Here is a 27,485-nt window from a genome sequence, read left to right as displayed (position 1 = left end):
AATTACAGAAGTTATAGCGCTGTCGCGTCGTCGGAAAACATCGGTTGATTATAGACATCGATAATCAGGCACTTGTCTCGAAAGTACACCAATTCATTCTTCACGAGCGCTAATTAGCATTTATGCGATTGTGTCGTATATTTCTCGGGAAACCCATAAAGTTTCCCGAGACACTCTTTGTGCGAAATCGATATATACATACATTACCTCCCGTACGCTCGTTATTTAACAATGTGTATTCCGAGACGGCAGCACAATTCCCGTGGAAACTGTGCGATAATTTTCGCAGCACGACGGAAGTTTCTAGAAAGTGAGGAGAGGGCAGAAGTTGGACGGGCGGTGAAAGAATCCCCAAGCGCGTGGCAATTCTTACGTCGATGAAAACTCGTTTACTTTCCACTTCCGCGGCCATTGTCGCAAAATATATTTCTCCGACGTGACAAGTTTAATAAATTGCGAGAATTTTTCAAATCTAACGCAATATAATCGACAATTTTCTATTACATATGTATATAAAAACTATTAACATAGAAACGGCAAATCTTAACAAATACATCAGTTGGAAAATTAATCTGTTGATTTACTCTTTAATTGATCAAAATGCGAAACAACTTTTGCGTTTGATAAGATAAGAGGTTGCAAACTAATCAAAAGCAGTTTTGGCTAATTAAGCTCCTTCTTGGTAAAAGCGTTTCTAAACTATTGAAAAAAAAAAAACGCACCTGAAGAACTATGCTACCCATGGTGCGCTACGAACAGATTTTATTTCGAAAGCCGATCGTATATCATCGATTATCGACCGTACCAGTCTATCTGGTGGCACTCGAATCCTTTTTTCAATCTGTGAATTCTGATTCTTTCGTTCTATTCCGACCTCGACACGCAGTATCGTTACTATCACCACCTCACGATCTAGCAATCTTATTCGCCATCTTCGTCCCTTTGTTTTTGATAGATGAGAAAATTCCATCTCGCGATTCCCAGAGATCCGAGCTAAAGCTCAGTCATTTCTCAGACGCGATTAGTCATCGAAGATTTCGATCGTGCTGCATTTTTTATTTTACTTTGGATATTTACCGGTATTTATTGTTTACCGATATTCCGAATACTCTTTAGGCGCGACATATCGTCGACATGGTGATTTCCGCCGGAATTCATCAACTTTAAAGTTTAATGCACATGTCACGCGCGCACGATTCCATTGGCGAAACGCTAGTAAGGCGAGTAAATGGGTTAATATCCAGGAAGTATGGCCGCGTTATCGATAACCTGACGCACGTGACAATTGCACGTCGCTGCGCGGCCGTTGCAGGTGATTCGAAGATGCTGCTGCGCGATAAAACCATGTTGTTCGCAATAAACTGCACCTGTCGGTGCGCCACACCGTCGTTATCTGTCGTTACCCCTCGCGCGCGATGTCTTTTTTATTTTTTCAAGATAACACTCGTATTTTTCACTCATACGCAATAAATTTTGATAATGTTTTATGATCTTTTGGTTTACCTCGTTTACACAAACGTGTTTTTGGCTTGTTGACTCCGTAACGTAACACAACACGCCTTCTGTGTTGCAAAATTTTGCGTAAACGGGGACACGGAAAATATAATTAATTAAGTTATCCCCGACGATGGATATGACTCAGCGGTAAAAGTCACGTTCGCCGCAAAAAACGATGTGCACGTCATGCAATTTTTCACATAAACGTGTGGTTTTGTTTTTGCGCGCGTTCGCATTTTGTGCAATAAAATATTTTTCTTTAATTCTCTGACTCGGAAGTTATTTCCTTTCTGCCCCGTGTCTCATCGGTCGTGCGTATTATTACATTACTATTTATAGAAACGTCAATAGACATCATTATAGCGACGCGATAACAACGGACGTTCTTTTCTCATTTGTTAGCGACAATTAGAGCAATGAGTTCCGAATGGCGTTGCATCGAAAGTAAGTTCGAGACGCGAGCAAGCACGCGGAGGAAGCACGTAGCTACTATTCTTTTTTTTTTTTTTTTTTGTCACCCGCGCGAGGAAGCCTCGGTGAAAAATTGCATCGTGTTACTTGCCATTCGATGACCTGAATGTAGGTCCCTCAGAATTACATGCATTGCGTGAGCATGGTATCGATCGCGTGCAATCGACAAAAAATCAAAATTAGTGCATGCATGTCTCGCGCGCGTCCTCCTTCGCACAAAAAAAAAAAAGAAGAACGTACCGCCGACTAATAAACTGTTTCCTGTTATCAAGAATTGGACAAAATATCAGTCGAATTAATCTCGTCGCTTCAAATTTGTTTTTTTTTTTTACTGTTTAACCCAGGAGTCGGTTAAACTTTAACCAAATCTATACATTAATTAAAAGTTAACATATTAAATAATACAAAAAATAAAAGTACTAAACAGCTTGAAATTTTTTATCTACTAATCAAACTTATTTTTAAAGCGACATACATTTGAATAATACATCTGTTCACAATTTTTATTTTTTTTCTTACAAGTTTTATTATTTTTTTTTTGTGCTGTCGCTTATCGATGTGTCGTCAATTACTTTAAACGACTGATGGCGCAGCAGGGTCAACCTTCTGTTTTCCATAGAATCTTCATTGTCTTTACCTTCGGCAAGGAACAAGGGACGGTTATCTCTTTGTAGCGATATCACATTCACACGATCGTTCTTTTAATTAAAAGCTGCGATCGAAGTCGCACTCTTTTCTCGAAGACCCAATTCGAGGGGGTACGTCGGTGATCGAGTTTGCCTTCTCCTCTGCGAGGAGTCTCCGCAGTTTATTTGAACGTGTCAACTTAGTCACATCACATGACGCATCCTTGTGTGCACTCGTGTGTGCGCACGTATAAACGATGAAGTCGAACACGCTCACCCGGTCGGATCAATAACTCCAGGAATGGGCACTTGCCGGCCGGGTAAGAACGGCTACGCGCGGAACAGCCTTGTTTCTGTTCTTCCGTCGGAAACGAAAACGGAAGTGGTCGGAGGTGCTTGGGAATTTTACCCGTACATATATTTTCCTCGCGGCATCTTTCGCGCAAAAATCCAAAATGTCGGCGTTTTCGCGGAAAACAACTCAAATGTTACTTTTTCTTGAAAAACGAGTAATAAAACTATCTTTTGCAAAAACGCGCAAGCAAGTAAAGTCTACAAAATATCGAATTAATTGTTCGCGAGATTTTGATTTTCGTGGAGAAAAAAGATGTGGTCGTAGAGAATCAGATGCGCATTCTGAAATAAATTGCTTTTCGCGGTTATTTTCGACAATCCGATATATTACTTCGGGCCACGTGTTCGTCGTAATAGAGTTCGCACGAAATTCCCATCGCGTACGTAGATTCTTATCCCAAGATAACAATGTACAGGAGTAGACGCCAAATGATCGAAGGTGGTTTCTGAGGAACTTTCTCGTTCTTTCGGAAGAATAAAATACAAATTGCATATAAATACAAATACGCGTGTTAATGGAAAGTGGCTAAGACGTCTGGAGGTTGCCGCAAGGTTAAACATTAAAATTCCGCACGCGGGTCTCGTTAAGTCTGTCTTTCATTTAGACGCAATATCATATATAGAAACAAACTCGGAGGGGACATTACACTTTTTATGTAAAAATACTGTTTCAAGAGGTTGTTTCGTGTCTGCGACCGACTTAATTACTCGGAACCCGTGCCGTGACCGGTCGCAAGCAATTCGAGAATCAACCCTCCGCGAGCTACGTGCCCATAAATTGAAAGTGAAATTCATAGCTACGTTTCGCGTGGAAGCTTTTATCTCGGTCAACACATTATATCCCAGGTTACACACAAAGGAAGGAAAAAAGAAACCAACTTTTGGCGTTGAGCGTATATTTACATTTTCTAACTATTATCTGCTCGCACTACGTCTTGGATCTATATTTTTGCGAAGTGACGTTTGTGTTTGGTTGTGAACGTTTTCTCTATTTTGTTGTTTCTATATTAAGTACTTTTGTACTTTTCACAGACGCATGTTTAAAAAAAGAAAAAACAAAACAAAATATACATTCTCTACATTTCGCATTGTCAAAGATAACAATCTCGTTAGCGGATGCTTGTTTTAGTTTTTGAAGTCGCGCTTTTCACGGCGGCTATCGCGTTGCGCATGTTTGCGCAAGAATTGCTGTTCTACGTCTTATTTGGAGAAAAAGGTCAATGCCGAATCCAAATGCAAATTCAAGACTGACGTGATTATTCTGTAATGTCGGAGCTCAATGATTAATGCGCGACGAAACCGGTAAATTGCAACGGTCCGTAGAAAAACTTCAATAGGACGAGCAGAATTGATGTCACTTTTGATCGTGTGTCTGACAATCCTCCCTCGTAATCGTCGGTTCCTGCTCCGAATGAACCGTTGCTTCTTCAATTATCGTTTTTAGAATTTTTTTATCTCGCAATAAAATTCGACTTCAGGCCGTCAAGGTTAATTCGTCGACGGTCTGCAATCTGTCTTGTTCCTTACAAGTTACAATCGTTCGCGTGCCTTTCTTCCTCCGTTTATATATATTCAACTCTCTCATCTACTTTTATCTTCCGCTTCTCTTCAAACCGGCGTAATGCGGCGCTTATGGTTGTACAATTTTCGTGATACACCATGCAGCACGAACGGCTCATTTGCAAAAATTACCGTTCAAAACTTTGCCGCTCGATCCTGACGTATTTAAACGAATTTGTAAACATACTTATTTTTATCACGACGGATTACAGCTATCGATTTTAAAAACACTTGAAGTTTTTGAGTAAATTCGCAAATTTAAAAAATACAGAGATAATATATATATATATAAATTGAGCTCAATAAATTTCTATTTTTTTTTCTCATAAAAAAATTAAGAAAAACTATCTTTTTTATATATTACAAAAGTAAATAATATAAAAATTTGTCTTTATAATTTCTTTTCGTACGTTTAAATCCAGAGCTTTTCGATGACACGTTGCTTTCTTTCATCCGTTACATACCGTTATTGCGATATTAAAATCGCAAAAATCTAATTGATCGTGCACACTTCTATCTATTCACTGGTAGAGTATTCGCACTTGTAAAACAGCGTTGGTAATTGTTGTCAGTCGGATTGCCGTAATCTCGTCGCCGGCACGTAATATCTACAGCACGTAGAGCGTGTGGTAATTTATAATTGAAGGTTACCGTCATTGCACGCATCGTAGCATCGTATCAAAGTAGACAGACACACACACACAGCTGTCGTTGTACTGTATTTCGGCTGTGAATTATTCATAGTATTCAAATGGAACTTTCTTGATAGTAGCCTGTATGAGCAAAGTACACGTGACTAAATATCATCTCACACATATTAAAAAAAAAGATGTTTTCAAATAACAAATTGATAAAATCTAAGCGACATATATATAGAGAGAACGTGCTACTATGAATTTTACCATCTTTGTCTCACTGAAGCTTTTTCATCGTCAAAATAAATGATCACATTTGTAATACACATTATTAGAGATATTGCGCAATTTTTGATATAAACAATATTATTACGTAAAATAGATTTTTTCTACAATTTATTTTATTCGCAATCTCTTGCTGCTTTTACATCACGTGTAGATCGTAACGCGCAATGTCTTAAGCGGTAATCACGTATGTAATACGGTAGTTCACACGTCGTCACATGTAAAAAGGTAGTTCTCTCGTCGTTAACGTATTATTTGACACGCTGTGCGCCATTCATTCACGTAGGAGTGGTAATGATCACTTGGTTCGTGCGCAGCAAGCGCACCTTTAACAAAGAGCCGTTTGGTCACATGTTTGCGCAACAGGTTTACGGGGAATCGTATTGTCCAAGGCAAGAGAGAGAGAGAGAAAGAGAGAGAGAGAGTCTTGAGGTATATCCCATAAGGGTACTTGACAGAAATCAATATGGACTCGCAGGGAAGCGCGAACAGTATGGCCGAACCTGCTTCGGGCCACGGAGAAGCTATGGTAAGCAACGACGAGATAGACACGCTCAAATGATCATTAGGGATTATGAATACTTAAAAAATCTGTTTTTAATTAAATTACTTCTATTTACTTTGAGATAACTGAGATTCTAAGAAAATCAAAACTCGTTCGTCAAGATCGAGACATTATACAACAACTTGTCCGAGGGCTTTACCCGCGACATAATATAACACACACACACACACACACTCACAAAGCAAATCGCGAATGGAAGCGGACTCGCCGAGTCATTCGTGGCTCGATCCCATAACGAGCCGAAAGTAAAACGGTGGCAGGCACCGGTGGAAAACGGCGAGACGTCACCGACCCGCATTATCAAAAGATCGATAAACTCAGGGCCACTATCACGAATTTCTGACTCTCCCGTCAGCCTCTTCAGTTTTCTTCTCTCTCGTTTACACACACCATTTTCTACATTGTTATCGTCGGATGAAATACAGCGTTGTCGTGTGTGGATTAGCTCGCATCACGAAATGTCATGTTAAGTAAATTAACTAAATTGAACTTACAAATAGGATGATGATGGGCAAAATAACGTTCGTCTTGTTCGCTCCCTCGTTGTTCGTCCAGACGCGTTGTTCAAAATGACGAACGAACGAGAAGGTCTCGACCCGCGCGCGTCGGAAGTTAGCGGCTAGGATGACGCAGAAAATTAAGCGGAGAAACTGTCTGCGGGGACTATGCGGCTCGCAATTTGAATCACGACACGATGGGAAAGATCGATGGGGCTAAGGTCAGGGTTAATACTGTCGATCGCAATTTGCCCCCGTTTGCGCCAATAACCTTCGGTTTCGTTTGTTCATGTGCCAATATCGTTTGAGATTAGAAATCGGATTTTAATCGTTCGCAAACGATTTCGGCGCCTCGTAAAAACCCGTGCGCGATATTATTGCACATCCCGGAACGTGTCATCAAGATATGTATTGAAACACTACAATGTTATTCGTGTAACAAACTTTTTACAACAAAGAAAACGCAATCTCTATTTTTAACACGTTCGCGCGAATGTTATAAACACTCGAATGTGAACGGTGCAATATTGTTTTATAAAGACTGTAATCAATACAAAATAAAAGTTTATTATAAGGAAAATGCGTAAAACACACACTTTATTTCAACAAATACAATAGCAAATCATGTTGCGCGTTTTTTTCGCGCAAGTATACGCGACACGAGCTGTTCTTCCGCAGGTGAAATCGAACGCTCCCTTACCACCGCAAGGCTTTCAGGCGCGACCGCAAGGTCCACCTCCGTCTCCCAGAAATTCGATAAATAATGGTCCCGTAGGCGCGCCCCGGCCAGGACAGCTTCTACGCCGATTGGACAGTCGTTCTTCTCTTGGTCCGCCACCGGCTTCCGGTCAGTTCGTACAGCTCAGGCCTTACGGTCCGCCGAGACCACCCGGAGGCTCGTTTCCACCAAGACCACCTCAACCCGGTCAGCTGCCTCCGCAGAATTCGCCTCATTCCCAGAATCAGCGTTTCGCGTATTCCCCTGGGATTCGAGGACCTCCTCCTCCGCAAGGAGGTCAGCGGCCACCTTTTGTTCCTAACCAACAGACTTATCAGCAACAACAACAACAACAACAGCAGCAGCAGCAGCAGCAGCAACGAAGCAGCAACGATCCCCGATTTCAGCGACCGGAAATCTTGCCCCAGAACGGGCCGCAGCGACCCAGTCAAGAATCAGTTTTTACAAGACAGCTGTCGAGAAATGACTCGTTGTTGAATTTACAGCGTCAGTACCTTCTGTCGAACGAGGAGCTCAAACAGCCGACGCGACCCCGTATCGTCGTAGAAAAGATGGCGGATATAAACGAGGGCAGCAACGCCAACGTTGATAAACCCGAGGGTTATCTGCAGCCGAAGAAGTCCGACTTGCGCGAGAACAGCGAGAACGACGACGACGACGACGTCGTGATGGATGGCGACAAGTCGCCGCGACGCAACGGCGACGGCGCGGCCGAAGGATTGATGAACGGTTCGAAGTCGCCCTTGACGCCGAAAAAGTTCGATGACAAATCTTCTGCGAGTCGACCGGGAACGGCTACGATTGAAGACGCGAGCAAATCCATAACTCGACCGGGAACAGCGACTATCGGGAATAAAGTTGAAGACAACGCGCCCTCAAGACCGATATCCGCGAACATCGATGACAAAGCGCCGAATAAAGCCGCTGACAATTCGGCCCCGGCTATTTCTCAAAGCAGACCTCCTTCTGCTGTAAGCGAACATAAGGACGACAAGAAGGAGGAAAATCTCGTCAGCAGACCGCCGTCAAGCAAAGAGGGTGACATTAAGGATCTGGCGGAAGAAGATTCCGCGATGAAAGACTCTAACAACGATAAAACATCCCGTCCGCCGAGCAGCGCGTCGCTCGATAAAGATAGATACAGTTTGAAGACTCCCACCAAGTCGTCGGACAATTCGCGGTCAGTTACTCCGTCTCATCTTGAAGCGTCTCAGAACGCGGAACAGGAACCGAAGACACCGTCCAAGAGCCCGGACAAGTCGCGTTCCGTCACTCCGGCGTCCGGAGGACCGGAGACCGAAAAGTCACGATCGAGCACTCCGGGCAGATTGGAGCCTGAAAACGCGGAGCAGGAATCGAAGTCGTCCGATAAATCACGCGCGAGTACTCCGGCCAGTTTGGCGTCTCCAAACGCGGAGAGAGAAACTCTGGAAACACCGTCGAAGACGCCCGACAAGTCGCGCGCGAGCACGCCCGCCGCACCGGAAGCGAGTAACGAGGTTTCTGCCGAGCCGGAGAAACCGTCCGAGAATCCTCATCGCGACAAATCCAACGAAGACACTCTTCAAGTGAAAGATCCGAGCAGACCGGCGTCGTCGTTGGGTTCGGCCGACTCGACGGTCGAGAAAGCGAGCAAATCGCCCAAGTCGCCGAGATCGCCAACGCCCGAAAACCAAAACAAACTGTCAGCACCGGGATCGGCGGGCGCTTCATCAACATCGCCTGACGATAACGTGAAGGGCTTCGATAACGGACAGCAGAGATCGTTGTCTCCCGGCGACGGTTCTCGATCGCCGAGCTCTCCGAAATCACCCGTTGGCAGCGCGAAGAGCGAGAGAGCGGAGGGTGAGAAGAAGTCCGCGTCCTTCGCTGAAGACTCGAGTTGCGCTAAGAAAACGGTGGAAATAGCGGACGACGCGTCGACGGAGACGTCGAGGACGCCTGTCACATCCGCAGCTAAAACTTCACGCGCGCAAACGCCAACGAAACTAGATGACAAGGCTGAGAAGAAGTCCACGAAAAAGAAAGGTCTTATTTGCGCACTCGCACTCGCGGAATGAAACTTTAAGACTTTAAATTTTGTCGAAGTTTCATCGTTTCAGACACCTTCGTGTTTTTTATTTAAAAAGAAAAAACATTGGGACAACCTCCTTCGCAAAAAAAAAACTTATAAGTTTGTTGCAAAATAAAGTTTATCACGCACAGTTGAATTTTTATTACACGTCTGTATTTACATCACGCGCGAATTTTATTTGATTTTTTTTTTTTTGAGACTTTGCTTCGATGCGACGCAGTTTTGACGTTCGCATTTGACTTCACCGATTTCGACAATCGTACTGACATAGTCTTTCTCTTTTTTTTTTTCACAGAGGTCCAAAATGGCAGCGCCAGCGATCAAGCAAATGCGGTAAATATTTTACATTATATTCATGTTCGACTTTCTTCATTTCTTATGCATTGTAGAGCATTAAAAGTATGGCGTTATATTTCTTTTTCGGCGAAATGAAATGAAAACGAAAAATAGGCGACTACGAACGGAGTCGCGGAATCGCCAACCAAAAAATCTCCCTCTAAGTCTAAAGAGAGCGACAAGCGATCGACCGCGGGGTCGCCTACGAAATCGCCTAGCAAATCCGCTAAATCGCTACCACGAACTCCCGACACGCCTTCGTCAACTTCTCAGGAGAAAAAGAGTAAGTAGTTTTTCATCGATTTACAGAGAGCGCAGATCGATCTCTTCATGTTTCGCGCGAGCTATATCATGATTCGCGTCGTCACAACGCTTGACAAATCATCTTTGATGTAACATACTAGTTTTTTATATAAATTATAATCGCATCTCTGTTTTACATCGCTGAGAAATCGGAGAAAGAATTAGAGTAAGAATAATATTAAAAAAAAAAAAAAAAAAAAAAAAAAACATTACTTTTTTTTTTTTTTTATTTATATTTAATTACCTCGGCGGCGATCGAGGCGTACAGTAAATTGTCAAAAGAATACAAGACTTAAAACCAATAATGACAAAAAGTTCTATTCAGTCTTAAAAAAAAAAAAAAAAAAAAAAAAAACATTACATCGACGAAAGATCCTGTTTATCTAACGTGTTTCTTATTTTTTGCACAATTAAACACAGAAGTGCCGATGAACAAAGTTCAAGTCGGCGCCGCACCCTCGCCGAATCTGAAGACTGTGCGATCGAAGATCGGTTCCCTAGAAAATGCGAGTTACAAACCGGGTGGCGGTAAAGTGAAGATAGAAAATAGAAAGCTGGACTTCAGCAAGGCGCAACCGAAGATCGCCGCGAAAAACGAGAAATACACGCCTAGCGGTGGCGACAAAAAGGTTTTGATTTCTCTCTCATTCTCAATCTATCAATATTGAATTCAACAAATAGCGACGCAATATTCCACGTTTCTTAGAACGTTTTCTCTGCGTTTTTGTTTTTTTTTCAAGACTGTTTAAAATTTTGTCTCGTCCAACCACAGATTTCCCAAGTGAAGCTCCAGTGGAACGCCAAGCCCAAAGTGGGTTCGTTGGAGAACGCGACTTACAAGCCGGGCGGCGGCGATAAGAAGATCGAAACGGTAAAACTCGACTTCAAGGACAAGGCAAAATCAAAAGTCGGATCCAAAGACAACGCGAAGCACGTTCCCGGTGGTGGCAGCGTTAAGGTAAGACCTAGCCGGAGTACTCGATTGCGTATCTTGCAACGTGTAGTTCAAAACCTATTACTGAGTATGACCAAAGTTGTATAACCAAATTTTTTAATTGTTTACTCAGTTGTTTGGTCTCTTTTCCCTGATACATTTTTGTGCGAAAAACATATAACGAGATTATTCTTAGTTAATTGCAATCTCTTAGAGTTCGAGGCATTTCCACACAATTTTTAACGACGCTTCAATTAAATATAGTACTTATTTAGCATGATTACGTCACTTTTTGCATCGCATTCAACCTTAAAATTCTTAAAAAAAAACATAATTATTAAAAATCTAAACGCATGCAATTACCACGTATGCATTTACATATTGGTAGCATCCTATTGTTAATGTAATATTCTTTAAACGAAGGAGCGCGCAGTGCTATTTAGTTACATATCTTTACTGCTAAAAACGTTATTGCATAATCGTTTTTTATACACATATATTCTTTTTTTTTCTCTCTACACACAATTTATCCTTTCATAATTTACATGACTGATTTAGCGACAGAAGCTTGACTGGAACACAAAGTTTGTTGTAAATTTAACGCTCGCTTCGTTCATTCTAAACTTGTTCATGACAATTTTTCACAAAGTACTGCATATTCATTCAAAATTTCATCGAATGAATTGCATGCGGAATGCCAGCATAAATAATATACAGAAATTTATAAGTCAAAGTGAAATTATTTTTTATATATTTTACGTAATAGAAAAAATATAATAATTTAGCAAACAAAACTCTCTTAAAGTAAAATTACAATTCCAAGCTACGTGAACGACTCATCGAACTATGGAACATTTAATTTTACTTCATCTCGTGTTTGTAGACATAAATAAAGATAGACATAGCGACGACTCATCAAGTATAGGTGCATCATCTCCAGTGTTTAGTAGAGTGTTTCGAATCGAAAAAAAAAAAAAAAAAAAACATTGCCATTGGACGCTGTAAAGCCCAATTGTGCAAGACCGATTTGTACGCATGTGTCGTCACTCTCTTGTCATTATTAACAAGCCATTGTTGTTTCTTGGTGTTCAGTCTGCGACTCCACCTAAGACACCGCAGGAAACGAAGAACGACGTAAGTACGCCATACAGCTAACAAGATAGCGTGTGAATTAAGCACGTGTCGCTTTCATTCTTTTTACTTCATTGCCTCTCTCCTCTTTCTTTCTTTTTTTTCTCTCTTTCTCTCTTCACCTGTCCGGTCTGGTCGTCGTCGTCGTCGTCGTCTGTTGTGTGACATCGTTGTGTGAGATTTCAAAATTAATTCCTCGTATTCCGCTTGTAAAAATCGTGGACGTAAAATTGACGGCGCAGAAAAGACTCCGCAATACACATTCGACCGCACATGTATATATCGTTGTGTACATCAATAACCCGCTCCGGAAATCGCTATTTATAATCAGCGCGCATGATAGATCGACCGAGTCTCTCTCTTTCTACCTCCACGATTTATACGAGATACGAAAATGCGCTTATCATCACTTTGCGATCGGTAAAGTTCTATCTATATCGCCGGATATAGACCCGTAAGTAAAACCCGTACGTTAAGTGGAAAATTTCAGGCATGTTTCTGCATGCTCTTTTAAATTTTTATTTAGATTCTTGAAATAGAGACAGTTGTTGCAGCTTTCTGTTATCGCGTTTTTTGTAAACTGCTCGTAATTTCTTTAGTGATTTAAATAGATACAAATTTATCTTCTTATTGTCACGTGTTTGATTGTGTGGGAAGAAAATAGAGAGCAATTTTTTCTCCTCTTCACAAGTCTTTGTTTCCACTGTTTTATTCTCTAGCTGCTTATCTCAACGGGATCTTATCAACGCCCGATTGATCGATACAAGTTGTTCCTTTTTATTTCCAGATCCCGATGCAAAAGATAGATATCAAGGCCGAAAGCAAGATCGGCTCGTTGGATAACGTGAAGCACAAGCCGGGCGGTGGCGACAAAAAGATCTTTAACGACACAGCCTATCTTCGGCAGACGAGTTCCAACGTGGAGAGCTTGAACGGCAGCGGGTCCCAGGTACGTTACGCGGAGAGGAAGTCTTGATAATCACGAAATTTTTTCTGATTTACTTTTTGACTGCGCGCGGCAGACGAGCTCTGACGCGCGTGTTCTTTTCACGATCCTCGCAGAGAGAAATATATCGTGATTACGATAAAGTTTTTTTTTTTTTTGGTGAGAACTCCTCTCGAAATTTGTTCCGCAAATCTAACATCCGCACCTAGAAACACGCGTCGCATGCGTCTTTGCAAAATGCATATACAGCACATTGTGGCTTGCACCTGATACTTATACGTGTACGTGTATTAAAACGATTAAGATGTACAAATGAACCAAATATTCGCGAAACGTATCGTGTCCGCAATTGGTCCACCTTGAAACATATCAAATTTTATTTTTCAAAATTGCCGATCAATATGGCTACGAGTTAAACAATTGTTTATTTTAAAATAACGCTTTTTTCTACTCTTCTCCTTTATATACTTGTAAAAAGTTCCTTTCAAGTCACTCTCCACCTGATTTGATATTTCTGCTGGTTGTTACCTTCGCAAGAATGCGCCTGTTGTCACGATTACGAAAACTGTGCGCACTCTAATCAGGATATAAGCCGCCACACAAGACTGAACCAAAAGTGTTCTTTTATGTTGTGAAAATTCAGTGTTTTACAAAAAAAGAGACAAAAAAAAACAATCAAAGTATTCGGAACACACCGTTTTGATCATTTTTCAATGGAATGCTGCACAATGTCGATGGGATTGTGAAAAAACAGTGAAAAGAACATTTATTTGTAGTCTCAGTTTTACTCTCGCGCGCAGGGATGCTGCACAGGCTTTAATCCTGATATCGTGTCTTGTGCCCGCAGAGCCCCGTGCCCTCCGGCGCGATCACCGACTCCGGCAAGAACGGCCTGCCAGCCTCGGACGAGAACCTGAACCAGGAATGCTAGGTCACGAAATGTCGGCCGATAGACCCGCTTTAACTATATCATTTGCATATGATTAATCACGATTTTACCTATCCAACACCCCTCCCCTTTCGGAGAACAAACGAGCGCGCGCGCACGATCGAGGGCGATGTCGAGACACGGACACGACGACGCACGGAAGAAAAGAAAAAGAAAATAAAACAAAGCAAAGGATTATTCGATCGATATCGTCACGTTAACGCAAATTCGCGCGACGAGCGAGTTTTTAATTAATGGAACGAAGTAGCGCACTCGATTATCGCGTTAATTTGTCGTCAATGAATGAAACACGAGAAGTATATACGAGTGTCTATCTCCTGCATTTTGTAGCATTTTTTTACTTATAGTTTTATGCGAAACCATCACGAGCAAACTGTGTCACACAACGTACACGTAATCGCGATGCGGGGAAAGGAACAAAAAAAGTATTTCACTTTGTCATTAATATACGCAAAAGAATGTGTGAGAAAAAAAAAATTCTCGCGCGCATAAAACCTTTTTATCTTTTTAAGCGATAGCTTTTTTCTACCGGAAACTATATATGCATTGTCTTCTCATGTCAAACTTCTCTTCGCGATTTTTCACAGAGCGTCGATATCCTTCGCTACTCGCTAAATATTTGCAAGTTATCGATTTTTGATACACACCGTGCCATAATGTCAATAAAGCGCCGTCAATCTCTCGCGATGCACCATTTATCGCTTAAGAAGTTAAATCGATAGTGCGCGTAAAGATAACATCGTCGTATGAAAAGAGAACCGGATTGCAAATGCGCTCACATTTTTGTCACATTTTCGCAAACCGTCGCACATCGCTCGTCTCCGACTGCAATTAATACATTGTGTCCTGTTAATTTGCGAGATGGCTAGTCTTTTATTATTATTTACGCGAAAAAAGAGGTATTGTCGTATATACGCGAAAGCGCATCGATCACACAACCGTGCGTCGTAGTACGCGGAGAAAATTACGTCATCTCTCGAGAGGGGAAAGGGGGGAGGGGAACGAATAGACGTTAGACAAACGCAAGGAAGCGCGCGTACATTAATTTTCGCGCGAGGAGGTCACGACACCCGATTGTTAATCCTCGAACGTATAGTGCGAACGTACGTTGCACTTTCGTCGTCGACTTCGAGCATCATTTCGCGCAACGTTTCCGAAAAAAAAATAAAAATATTGAATCGAACTTATACGACGGTGCGTAGTTACCGTTCTCACATAAATATAATATCTTCGTTTGTAACGTGGTCGGTCTGACGATTTCTGATGAAAAAAAAACCGGATAGGAGGGAAGAGAAGGGAATCGCGCATCCACAGCAATCTCGATCGACATAGACGGAGAATCATCGAAGAAGCCGGTTGCGCCAACGTTTTGATTAGTCGCGAACGATAACAGTAGTTTTTTCTGCTCTATCTACATTGCAATCACGATATAGAAAGAAAGAAAGAGAGAGAGAGAGAGAGAGACAGAGAGAAGATCGCGAAGTCGCTACAGAACTTGGGAGGAATTACTATAGTTAGACTAGCAACGCGAAATAAAGGAGTAAGTTTCGGGTGGAGGGAAAAGTGCCAGACAACACAGCCGTGTGTATCGCGCAGGTGAATCGCGACGCGTTCAAAACACCATCGAGAGATACCTGTTAGATAGATCGGAGTTGTTACAGATCGCGCTCCTAGACGACAAGATATATACGAGAGATCTTTGTGTGTAAACCGTTTATTGTAGATACGTAACGAGATATATCCGCGTTGCACCTTGCGAGTAACGTATCGCTCTGGTGCAAAAACAACGGGAACGATGATAATGATGATGATGATGATGATGAGGGGAGCTTGTAGACGGAAAGGAGAGATCGATGATGAAAGATGATGTCCGAGTCGTTTTGTGTGCGACCACGCCAAAAATAAAAAAAAAAAAAATCTCTCACTTACGTCACACTATATTTACCTTAGGTACCTCGTGCAATTTACACGTCGCTAGAAGAGAGACTATGTAACACATTATTTACACTGTATTGCTTCCACATGAATTCTCAAGATTATATCTAAGAGATATGTCTTTGATTCAAAAACGATTGATTAACATATTGCGATATATTTCACGGAGACAGAGTGAATTATATATATATATATACGTTAGATCCCCAAGTAATTGTCACCAAGTTACCACTTCGTACGAACGCAATAGTGTAACGATCGTCCGGCGATTGTCCTGAATTAGGACCGTCGGAGAGGCATTATAATAATATTTTTGTTTTTAAATTTACACTCACTCTCTTTTCATCTCTTCTCCCCCTCCTCCCTATCACATACACACCCGAACGCATCCTTCCCCAACTTTGTCGTTGACGAATTAATCTGCGTTGTCCCTATTTTTATAAAAATTTGCATGTAGAACGCATTTGCGCGTAGCTTTGTTATTAAAAAAAAAAAAAATTATCTCCCGAACTTAAAATTAAAAATACAATAATATACACGCGATGGGTAACATCCAGGAGCTTTAAGATTTTTTTAGTCGCAATATTTTACGGTTTATTAGCATTTAATTTTTTAAGTAATCTGCGCAACGCTATGTAAAAGTGACCTTCTCTTGCAAAACCGCATTAATTAAAAGGAACTGACACAGCTTTTTTTTTTACTTATGTAGAGTTCAAGCAGCATTTAATGATTGTTGTAACAGAGAAAAAAAAATTATACAACGCAATGTAGTTTCTTTCTTTTCATGCTAAATTCGGGATATATAATAAATTCAGATTTAATTGTTATTCAGTTTTGAGAACACTGCGAATTTAACTTCGCTGACTGAAGACCTGTCAGTCCCTTTAAATTTAATTACTTCGTGCAAGATTTACATCGATCATAAGACATAACATCAATGTAGACACGATCCTGAAACTAATCCCTGCTACAGTCTAGCACGAACGGTACCGGCAAACACGAAATAGTTTTCTTCAATTCTTTTCTTACCGATATGTCAATTTTAGACAAAACTTATCACTTTATAAAAGGGTATATAATACGCACGGCGTGTGCCGCACCCTCACGTGCAATTCACCCTCAAGGTCCGCAAAGTATTGTCACCATTCACGGCAATCAAGGTCAGTTTTTGCACATGCTACTTAATTTCTTGTAAACGAGGGTGCATCTAGTCTAACAGTAATCAGTACTAAATCTGTCGATAGATTAGCAATAGATGCACCTGATATGCAATAGTATTTGTTGTATTCAATTGTATTTTATTGTCAAAAATACGTTCGAATATATATCACTTACGCAATTCCAGCCTCCGACTCCTGTGGAAGATGATAGTCATTCCGCGAAGAGTTCTGCGATCAGCGACAACGAGAAACTCCAACCTCAGCCGCCACCCTCCACGCCGACCAAAGCTCGTAACGTCACGTCACCCCCGTCCATCGTGACGCCTCAAGCCGTCCGTAGCGGACTGGCGAAATCACCGGAAGCCACAACGCCCAGAAAGCAACTCGCGCAAGAAACAGACGGTGCAACTCTCGCGAACGGACACGCGTCCAAAACACCCTCGCCAGATGCGCTAAACGGCAAGAACTCGCCGAAGAGCGGTCGGTCGCCGATCTCCCCGCGCCCGCCCAGCAGTCTGCGCATTCGATCCGCCAGCGACAAATCCAATTCCTCTACTCCTAGAAAAGCATCCCCAAACGCACCCAGTAGAACATCATCCCCCGGAACCCCGAGAAAAAGTCCGTCTCCCGGGGAGTTGCGTCTTCCGAAAATCGCGTCTTCGCCGACGCCGCAGGAAGCAAGTCCCGCGGCTCCTCCCGAGACTCACTCAAAGATCACCTTGCCCAAGTTGATCGAGTCGTCTTCTCAAGCCGCTCGGATGGCATATTAGAGCTACTGAATCAAAAGCACGAGCTTCTTAAATAGAAACTTTATCACATGTTCGTGCATGAAATTTTCTAAAATTTAATTCGTTATATAAATGTAATCAAAATTGCGTTGTCGTTTTATTTAAAAAAATAATTAATTGAAGTTTTTTCAGGTCAGTTGAAGAGCTGTAGATGAAAGAAAACATTTAAAACAACTTGTACTTACTTGTACTATCTTACATAAACCTGCGTGCAAGAAAATTCATGAAACCTTGATATAGAAAAATATGATAGAAAAAACTCGTAACTCCCTAAATAGTAAATGTCCTCTTTTTCATTGATGAATATAAGGTTATATCTTCTCATTGTAGAAATAACGTCTATTTTGAATATATATAAAAACTAGATACTAAAAAGTTCGAGACGGAATAAGAACTTGTACTTGGCAAGTTTTTCTATTTTTCCAGTTACATAATCGATAATTCGTATACAATCTCCAATCCCGCATCTTCTGCTACATGGAAGATTGATTTCTAAAGGGAGTTGAAGAAACAAACAAACTATAATTATAATTAGAGTTGTGATCATGATTTTCCGTATTATAAATAATTCTATAGATTTTTCTTGTAATTTCGTTGTTTTTCTAGATGCTCTCTCGTTTAAATATAAAAGTTTTTGTTTTATAAACTAGAGCATTGAAATAATCACCTCGTGTACTGCTTATAAACGCGCCACGCACAACTATAAAAACTAATTAAAATACAGATATATAAACGTTTGAGAAATATGTAGAATATTCGTATTTATCACTAATCTAGATGAGTGGGAGAGATGAGGGAAAGCATGGAAGACGAAAAATGCAAATATAAATATTATATATATGACGTTTACAGAAGTAAAAATATATATGTACATGGTACACATGGTTTGTAGACTATGTATAACTGAACACACTTCTCCAACATATAAAAGTTAAGAGATCCTTTCAAAATTATTTTGCATATATATAATACATTTTTTTCCAATAAAAAGACCTATGAAAATATAACACGCATTATAAAAGTAATATACGTTAATTGGCCGTGTATAAAAAACTACGTTAGTTTTTCTTTGGCAGTGGTGGCGGAACTACTTTAACACCAATGAAATAAGGATGGCTCAGTGCTTTTTTCGCCGTTATCCTCTGATTCGGATCGTACGTTAGCATTTTCTGAAAAAATACACAAAAAATACGTGTTACGAATGTCAATGCGCTTTCGCGAAGTGTTGGACGCGAGATGTAGATTTTCTTCGTTTTTTTGTTTTTCTTTCCTTACCGAAAGCAAATCTTTGGCATGATCGTCGTAAGTAGGCAAAGCGTCGCTCAATTTGTTCGCCTCCCATCTGGGAAATCTGGAAGTGTAGTCTGGAAGTTGCGACACTCCCGGCCAAATTGTTTCGTCCGGCGTGCCGAGCATGCGAAATATTCTAAATAACTGATCTATCTCAGAGTCACCGGGAAAAAGAGCCCGTTTCGTCGCCTATAACGTATTGTCTTCGCAGTAATGTTTACTATTTAATCGCGATATAATAGAAATCGCGTAATACACACGTACCATTTCCGCAAATATACAACCGAGACTCCATATGTCGAGCGCGCAGGTGTACAATTTGGTTCCTAGGAGAACTTCCGGCGCACGGTACCAAAGCGTGACCACCTCATGCGTGTAAGTGCGCACGGGAAGACCGATCATGCGCGCCAGTCCAAAGTCGGCAAGTTTTATGTGACCTTCGCGATCTATCAGTAAATTCTGCGGTTTTAAATCTCTGTGCAATATGCAACGGAGATGACAAAAAGAAATGGCCTGCAGTAATTGATAGAGATAGCTCTGCAACAACAGACAAACCGACAACCGTTCTTAAGGCGAAAACGCGCCAATCAAACAAACGTGCGAGGTGATTCAAGATTTGCTACCTTTACAAGGGCAGGCTCCAAGCCTTCTTTAACTGAGTCCAGCAGCTTTTTCAAATCCTGCTGTAGAAATTCAAAAACAAGGTACAAGTGATTGTCGCCGTCTACGACATCGAACAATTGTATGATGTTTGGATGAGTGAGATCTTTCAGTAACGAAATCTCTCGAATAGCGGTAGATGGAACACCTTCTCTTTCCCTGATTTAAAGAGGGAACATTAATTAATTAAAATCGAAATTGCGAAAAACTGTGAGTTTTTCTAAAATTCCTTTCCAAAAAAGAATTTGAAAATATCACAACTTTTTTTATGTGAAGAAATTTACCTTCTTGATTTGCGCGATAATGTTCTCGTACTGTAGAAACAATTTTTGAAAAATATTAATCTCTTACAAAAAAAAAACAGAATATAATATACACATCAAAATCACATCGGTGGAACAGAAATAAAATTTGGCTTCGACAAAAATGATACAAAAAAACTGTGGTATTCATAATAAAATTGTTTTTTATCCCAAACTAATCCTACTAAAAAAAAAAAAAAACAAATTTGTGTGTCTCATTAAATTAATAATTCACATGTAATTATTATAATCATATAAAATAAAAAATACCAAATTAAAAACCAGGCGAGCATGGCATAATGGGACAAGCTGAATAATGTGGTGCTACGAAAATTAGTGTAACGTGGCGCCTGCAGATTCAGCTGACCCCAATATGCAGGTTGTTAGCAGTGTGTTAGCAGTGTGCACAAGCAAAAGCCCAGCTGATATTAGCAGTTCTGCAACCTGATAATTTTTATAACACATGTAGTAGCCCTATTTAAATTTGGTAAGAGAAAAAAAAATTAGAGTAACAGTACACATCTCATTTGAACATTGTCCAGATTTTATATGTTGATATACTATTAACAAATATCTAAAATTATATTTTCTTATAATTTCATATAAATTTAATTAATACAATACATGTCTTTTCACAAATGACATGGTATGATGAAATTTTCAAAATTAAGTGTTTGATTTCTTGTTAAAATATTAAAAATTAATGTATTTTATATACATACTGTTTATCAGTGAGAAATGTAGAATATTTTATGGAAATGTTATTGTTAAGCATTAAAGAGAGCAGATATTAATGACTATATGAAAATTATAATTCACAAACATTCTGGATTAATAAAAGCTCGTTCTATTATGTTATACATATATATATATATATATATATATATATATATAAGTCTACATATAAATAAATTAAAGAATGTGATGTAAAAAAAATTATAATGTACTTCTCTTTAAAACCAAGTAATTGAATTAAAAATTAGTGTATAACATTAGTTTTATTATATAATTTATAAACACGTATATAATATTCTGTAGTTATCTTCAATCACACATGATTTAAACAGTTAGTTATAAACATATAACATTTCTGTATTACCTGAAACAATAACAATTAACTGAACAAGTAGATAAACTCTCAAACGTCTCAAAATGAAAAAAAAAAGAACGGTGTCAAAATATGCAAAAAATTCTGTAAGTCACCTAACATTGTCTCGAAGGAGAGTGACTGTTTTTTATTTATCTCTTTTTTCCTCCCCCTCCCCTTCCCACGTGTTTTGTTTGCGTACACGAATAGAATAATACTCCAATAATATCGCGTAATGTCAGAAAAATGTAAACTTCGCCAAAACTTTTAAAGTAACGTACGTCTCTAAGCGGATTTTCTTGAGTGCTACCAGCTTCCCGGTCAGTTTATCTCTGGCCTTGTAGACCACCCCGTAAGTTCCCTCTCCTATCTTCTCGATCTTCACAAAGTTGTCCATAACCTCAACGTTGTCACGCTTGCCGTCGTCGTTATTCCGTTGATGTTTTTCCTCGGCCGGAGCCGCCGTATCTTCCTTTACCGACTCCGTTTTCGATACTTGTCGTTTGACCCGTTTTCTCCAGATATCGTGGATATATATCGATTATCGAAAATAATAATCCGGCCTCCTCGACGAGGCCGTTTCTCCACGCTTGTTTATCAACAGCGGCGCAGAACTGAGGATCTAATGGTATGACACACAGAAACGCGCGCGTTAGTAGCCATTTTTATTTTCCGGAGGGGATGTAGAGGAATCGATAGCGCGAATCGATGGATGTTGACTTGCGAGATCGATAGCCGTCAACTCGCACAATCATTCTTTTATTTATGCTAAAAAAAAAACTATGTTTATTTGATTTATCAAAAACAAATAAAAGAAAATTGAGAAAGCATTGATCTGATCTTTTGATAACTTTCTTTCTCCTTTTCTAAATATACGTACGTATGTTGGAAAACACAAATATAATTGAATAAACATTTGAGACATTGTTGTTTTATTTATTTATCACAATACTATACGCAGAGAGAGAGAGAGCTAAAACAATTGCAATTGTTCAGCGCTCGTTTGATACTTTTGTTAATCGTGCAATAGCAAGTGTATGTGTGTGGTTTTTTTCTCTATATATATTTTATATTTTATATAACTATAAATTATTACAACTTCTCGGTGTGTATCTTAACATATTCGTGACTATCGCTCGGAATGTACGAGTATATAGAACTACGAATACTCGAGTTATACGATTTTACTTCTTTTTGTCTCTTCGAGAGACAATGTAAGGACACGAAAAATTGCGATATCTCGAGTTTTCACGCATTTCTACGAGAAACATATCAATGCATATTTGATACGAGGAAGTAAATCGAGTATAATTGTGTAATGTGATTGCCACGCTAAAAGGTACATACATGACATACGCATGGTTTTTTTTTTTCCATCACCGAGATGTTGAGATTTTTGCAATTCTTTTGCACGAGTCAATCTCTTTTTTGATTTCAAGAGATCTTTCATCGCATTACAAGCAGACACAATGTAATTGGCGATCATTTCTCAGGTCTTTTTTTTCCTATAGTTAGCACACAACTCACTCTATAAGTTTATATTGTAGATTCATCGAATTTCTCGATTGTTCTCAGCGCTCTTAGGATACACGTTAGTCGCGAGACTTTTTTCGTTTTTCATCTATTTATACGAATATACATATATCGATTATGATACGTATTTAAGTAAAAATATGTATGTAGGAATTACATACTGTATATAATAATATACGTATGATTGCTTCTCACTCTTTTTGAGAGCTCTGTGTTTCACAAACATGTAAAATATATGTGCACGTTTTTTTCTACCAAAAGCCAGGCAAAGACGCATAAAAATTGGAATGTTCGCGAGATTCGATATTTTCACCGCCTCGCCGCGGAAGATATATCCATAAAGTTATACTTTCTATAATTTATAAAATAACTGGCACTCTCCGAAATCTCTCTTTAACCTTACAAAAAAAAAAAAAAAAAAATCAACCGGTTTGTCAAAATAATAAAAACTAATCATTTACAAAACCATAAAACATTTTTCCGTTTTCCGTCACTTGTGTACCTTTAATTCTAATTGCTAAAAAACTTAATTAAACATTATAAAATATAGTGATAAAAGATTTTTTCAATCTGCCATTCATCGAAGACGATAACTGGAATTTAAATAGCCTCTCAAAATAAAACTTAACATTATTGCACCTACGTGTGATAGAACTAGATTGAAAATATGATAGATTTTCGATAGTATTTAGAATGTGATGTGTGTACAATACATTTTTTCATGCACAATAATTTTATATTTCCTTTGTAAAGGTCTTTACGGTTTTATTGCGCGAATTATCCGCAAAAAAAGACCTGGGAGGATATTAATTTTAAAGAAGTCATTTTTCTTTTACTCAAATATAATTGGACTGTTCGAAAAGTACGTAGCATTTTTTTAATGAAATTTAAAACTTACTCGTGCCGATTCACGTAATTTAATACACGATGCTTCGGTATTTTTAATATCTGCATGATGTCTCGTACATGTCCCGGACATGTTGCCATCTACGATAATGTTTGTTTGAAAACGCTACAAACTTTTCGAACAACTTCATAATTAAAACTCGAGTTGTATACGAAACCAACATAATTAACAAATAACAAAAGATCGTTTCCTCAGGCTATTTAGAATATTTTAATTTCAGCTTTTTACGAATAAATTTCATTATATGGAGCACAATCAAGCGCAGAATCTCAAGCAAAGCACTCGTACTGGAATAGTTTTGGATGAAACTTGAAATATTGCACAGAATAAATCTTCACGGTAAAATCCAATACTTTAAACGATACTTACATCTGTTTAAATAAACGTAAGGAAATAAAAAACTCGTATTTATAATAGTCGCAAGTTTCATCCAAATTGGATATATAAGTTTGTACGAGAACGTTCTTTTCTGCATTATTTTGATTACAATTTCTTATGTAACGTAAGAATGTTTTATATATAGATAGAAAATTTGAAATATAAAACCTAATCTTTTTTCTAGACATAAAAATATTATAAAGTTATTTAAAAAATATTCAAAATGACACGACGATATGACAGAATTTCTTTTGCTCAAGAAGACATAAATTTCTAAATTGATGATGATAGTAAAATAATTATACATATATTATAATGTATATATTATGTTATCTTCTTCACAAGAGAAAAATATGAGTATGATACGATTGTAAATGCTGTTATTACGATAACAACCATTAGACTTTTCTATAAAAAAAAATATAAAAAAGTAATTGTATATATATATATGTATATATATATATTCTACTCATAAATCATCTCAGTTTTTTTTTTAATGGAATAAATATCATGGTATGTGCAAATTGTTGAATTTATAAATGACAATCATGTAACAGACCAAGTTTTTAGTTTCCAGAGGTTATCGTAAAACAATGCAAACGAAATAACAAAACATAAAAACATACTTACGTGAAAGTTTTACCCGTCTCTCTAAACTACAAGGCGCATTGAGGCTTGTTCTGAGTGTTCTAAGTATATGACTAGAGCACACATTTCAAATATTATTTATCTAACTCACTCTAAAACTTATGATTGCCCAGTTGGAAAATGTGTCAGTTACTGTGAGCGTTATGCATGTATAATAATAATAGCCTTTTTTCAGAATTGAAAAATAAAACAATTTAAGCCCTTGTAAATGTTTGGGCAATCAAAAAGTAAAATTAGCTTTGCGCACGTGCGCGCATTTGTCCTCTTCATATTCGAGACACGAAGTAAACAAATAGAAATAAAACTTATTGATTTCGAAAACATATTCTCATCGAAGAATTAATATAAATAATTTTGCCTTGGAAAAACAGCTCTTGCAGCTTTTTCTTCTGGATCTAATTGATTACGATAACGTTTTGCCAAGAAAGCTGCAATCACCTGAAAATTATTTACATTTATAAAGTTCAGAAAAAATTTGAAGTAGAAATACAATCGGAAAGATACAGTACAAAAGTTATCGATATTTACATCCTGTAAATTATTGTTTATGCTTTATCATGAATGAACAATGTGTGAATATCTGATTTGGTAAAGCAACATAAAAAAAAAAAAATATATATATATATATATCAGAAAACCACAACCAATAATATGAAGCCACCCACCATCTGTTAGGAGGATCATATGAAGTGACAGAGGACATGGCGATGGTGTTAGACTAGAGGAAAGCACTAGGATTAGCTCGTGGATCTTTCTGGTTCCTGTAGCGCACGGTCAACCATACACCAACAAACTGTAACCGGGTATACATGTTAACGTCAGTAAAAATGAGAGCATTCTTGTAATCAGTAATCAATGCGAATATGTAATCATATATATGTGTGTGTATACACATATTACATAATTTGTGCTTTGTGCAATTGTGCATATGCGTGATGAATGTTAATGTTATATTTATGAAGATAACTTTACCTCTGTAAAGCTAAAGAATAATCCTATACTGCCACACAGTTTGAAGGCGTAATCAATAGTAGATTGCAATTTATGCATACATGTCGGACAAGGAGGACAAGGCATTAAATTGACATCAGCTGATTGACAGCACACCTTCTGCAAAAGATTTTAATAGTTTATTAAAAGAACCATCACTTTTATCATATGAATTACTTACTTCATGGCAAGATAGAGATGACTGGTCATCAATGGTGCTATTAAATCCACAGCATTTGAAAGTATCTTGAACCTTTTCTCTCAAATCAGTATTTTCAACTTGTTTCCAACCCTGTAAATAATTAATAAATTTTATTTTATGCAAATAAAAATTGCAGTGTCTCTTCAATGTTAAAAGTCTAACCTGTTCTGCTAATTGCTCTTGCTGCTTAGTATTGACAGCGAGACAAGCACAGGCAATGCTGAATTGAATTAAAAACAAGAGGAATAAAATAAGCATGTACTGTAAAATTTAATTAAGGAAAATTATGTTTTCCTGTTAAAATCATAGTAACGCAATAATGATGTAAAAGCTACTGAAACATTTTAATATCTTATCAAAGTATCACTATCAAAGGATCACTGAGATAACTGCAAAGTTAAATCAAACAAATTTGTTTTCTGTATCTACTTGACATTAAAATACAATCAGAGAAGGATACAAAGAACAATAAAACCTGATGATGCTTCACCGCACCAATCAGGCCTAATATAGAAATAAGAAACAGGATCACTCCGCATGCTAAGATGCCCCCAATAATAGGGAGATTTGTAATTAAAGCAGATGCTCTCCCATACACAGCAACTCCTATTAATATAAAGGCAACAACCTGCGGACAAGAGACAACATGAATTAACAAACTTTAACATTTCTATCATGTGTTACAATATAACACATGACAAATGCCAACTAATTTAGTTAACACTTGTGCATAATCGGAATGCTAAATCATCAGCTGTAGATTATGCATAGTTCTCATTTACAACCAATCATTTATTCAGTCATTTATTCAAGTATGTACACATCAACTTCCTTTAAAAATTCTATTAGCACTGCAACCTTTTTATGGTATAAATTCCTAATCTCTAATTATTTGACAAATAACACCGTCATGACGATTACGTCAATTTTCCTTCGCACAATATATGTCACGTATATTGTTCTAATCTGCGGGAACAGAAAGACTCTCGGAGTAGCCAATCAGTCAATATGTATATCCGAAATTAGTCAATCATTGACGTAACTATGCAACGCACGGACACCTCCTTCCATAAACATGGAGCAAGAGAAGGAGAGCCCTGATGATCAGATGGTCGAAAGAGACAGAAACATCGAAAGAAACAAAAAGAGAAAACGTCGATCGACTGAGTTTTTCACTGGGGGAAGTGTTTGAAGATAATGAAATCTACTTACGATATAGAGGATGTTGAGTGCCGTCAGCGCATTTTTGGAGCACGTAAAGCCGCCGCACATCTTTGCCCGCGCCCGTCTAGACTCCCCTGTCGAATTCGCAGCCGCGATCGACCAACGTCGCGGCGATTCGCGACGCAAAACTCTTTGAGCGAGACTTACCGAATCACTGTCGATTTACACGAACCGGCAGATGCAACTTGCGCGCGATTAGCAAATTCGCACACGATTTCAACAACCTCGATGACGTCCCCACGACGGCAGACGACTCGCGACTGCTCCGCGGAGCAGCGCGATGGCGACGATCGATGCGCTCGATAGATTGCAACTATCGCGCGCGAAATATAAACGTCGACGAGTACGCAGTTATGTTACTACACGTATTCGCAGGAAAGTCAGAACAGCTGTTATGTAATTTTTTAAAATGAATTTAGAAAAATTACATCACAATAACTACCCGGAAAATATACAGAAATGAGAAATTAAATTAATTA

At 38.8% G+C, this 27,485-nt stretch overlaps 3 protein-coding genes across 7 annotated transcripts; 1 reads left to right on the top strand and 2 right to left on the bottom strand.

Annotated features, from left to right (window-relative positions):
- The first annotated feature begins 5,665 nt into the window (after positions 1-5,665).
- On the top strand, positions 5,666-18,514 carry LOC109863841 (serine/arginine repetitive matrix protein 2). 3 transcript variants are annotated; one of them, XM_020444454.1, is made up of 9 exons: positions 5,670-5,957; positions 7,169-9,257; positions 9,599-9,636; positions 9,754-9,922; positions 10,363-10,571; positions 10,715-10,900; positions 11,969-12,010; positions 12,795-12,956; positions 17,183-18,514. In XM_020444454.1, the coding sequence occupies exons 1-9, from the start codon at positions 5,895-5,897 to the stop codon at positions 17,765-17,767; spliced, it is 3,543 nt and encodes a 1,180-aa protein (XP_020300043.1). In that variant the 5' UTR covers positions 5,670-5,894; the 3' UTR covers positions 17,768-18,514. The 3 variants fall into 3 exon arrangements, with proteins under 3 accessions (XP_020300044.1, XP_020300043.1, XP_020300045.1); XM_020444456.1 differs by lacking the exon at positions 17,183-18,514 and adding an exon at positions 13,801-14,501 and having other exon boundaries at positions 5,679-5,957; XM_020444455.1 differs by lacking the exon at positions 11,969-12,010 and having other exon boundaries at positions 5,666-5,957.
- An 88-nt stretch (positions 18,515-18,602) lies between these two features.
- LOC109863842 (cyclin-dependent kinase 2-like) lies at positions 18,603-21,774 on the bottom strand. Of its 2 annotated transcripts, XM_020444458.1 has the most exons (6): positions 21,406-21,774; positions 20,020-20,049; positions 19,699-19,894; positions 19,340-19,612; positions 19,061-19,264; positions 18,603-18,954 (listed from the first exon to the last, which is right to left on the bottom strand). In XM_020444458.1, the coding sequence occupies exons 1-6, from the start codon at positions 21,519-21,521 to the stop codon at positions 18,844-18,846; spliced, it is 930 nt and encodes a 309-aa protein (XP_020300047.1). In that variant the 5' UTR covers positions 21,522-21,774; the 3' UTR covers positions 18,603-18,843. The 2 variants fall into 2 exon arrangements, with proteins under 2 accessions (XP_020300047.1, XP_020300048.1); XM_020444459.1 differs by lacking the exon at positions 20,020-20,049.
- Positions 21,775-22,630: 856 nt separating this feature from the next.
- LOC109863798 (tetraspanin-13) lies at positions 22,631-27,280 on the bottom strand. 2 transcript variants are annotated; one of them, XM_020444362.1, is made up of 7 exons: positions 26,995-27,280; positions 26,243-26,410; positions 25,945-26,043; positions 25,762-25,872; positions 25,563-25,700; positions 25,256-25,383; positions 24,938-25,028 (listed from the first exon to the last, which is right to left on the bottom strand). In XM_020444362.1, exons 1-6 carry the CDS (start codon positions 27,052-27,054, stop codon positions 25,309-25,311), a joined length of 651 nt encoding a protein of 216 aa, XP_020299951.1. In that variant the 5' UTR covers positions 27,055-27,280; the 3' UTR covers positions 24,938-25,028; positions 25,256-25,308. The 2 variants fall into 2 exon arrangements, with proteins under 2 accessions (XP_020299950.1, XP_020299951.1); XM_020444361.1 differs by lacking the exon at positions 25,256-25,383 and having other exon boundaries at positions 22,631-25,028.
- Positions 27,281-27,485: the final 205 nt, after the last annotated feature.

The sequence above is a fragment of the Pseudomyrmex gracilis genome, unplaced genomic scaffold (genome assembly GCF_002006095.1).
Source record: "Pseudomyrmex gracilis isolate BER0280 unplaced genomic scaffold, ASM200609v1 scaffold_13, whole genome shotgun sequence".
Lineage (NCBI taxonomy): Eukaryota > Metazoa > Arthropoda > Insecta > Hymenoptera > Formicidae > Pseudomyrmex > Pseudomyrmex gracilis.
The sequence above is the reverse complement of the archived record's forward strand: the minus strand, read 5'-3'. Positions and strand labels throughout refer to the sequence as shown.

Bases quoted from the DNA above. Each gene is read 5' to 3' on its own strand.
- LOC109863841 (XM_020444454.1), top strand. From the start codon at position 5,895: ATGGACTCGCAGGGAAGCGCGAACAGTATGGCCGAACCTGCTTCGGGC. The intron at 10,901-11,968 runs GTAAGACCTAGC...CTTGGTGTTCAG, and splicing joins CCGGTGGTGGCAGCGTTAAG to TCTGCGACTCCACCTAAGAC. The intron at 12,011-12,794 runs GTAAGTACGCCA...TTTTATTTCCAG, and splicing joins CGCAGGAAACGAAGAACGAC to ATCCCGATGCAAAAGATAGA.
- LOC109863842 (XM_020444458.1), bottom strand. From the start codon at position 21,521: ATGGACAACTTTGTGAAGATCGAGAAGATAGGAGAGGGAACTTACGGG. The intron at 19,265-19,339 runs GTACGTGTGTAT...AATACGTTATAG, and splicing joins GTTGTATATTTGCGGAAATG to GCGACGAAACGGGCTCTTTT. The intron at 18,955-19,060 runs GTAAGGAAAGAA...GTATTTTTTCAG, and splicing joins ATGCCAAAGATTTGCTTTCG to AAAATGCTAACGTACGATCC.
- LOC109863798 (XM_020444361.1), bottom strand. From the start codon at position 27,054: ATGTGCGGCGGCTTTACGTGCTCCAAAAATGCGCTGACGGCACTCAAC. The intron at 25,873-25,944 runs GTTAGACTTTTA...AATTATTTACAG, and splicing joins AAGAGCAATTAGCAGAACAG to GGTTGGAAACAAGTTGAAAA. The intron at 25,701-25,761 runs GTAAGTAATTCA...AATCTTTTGCAG, and splicing joins CATCTCTATCTTGCCATGAA to AAGGTGTGCTGTCAATCAGC.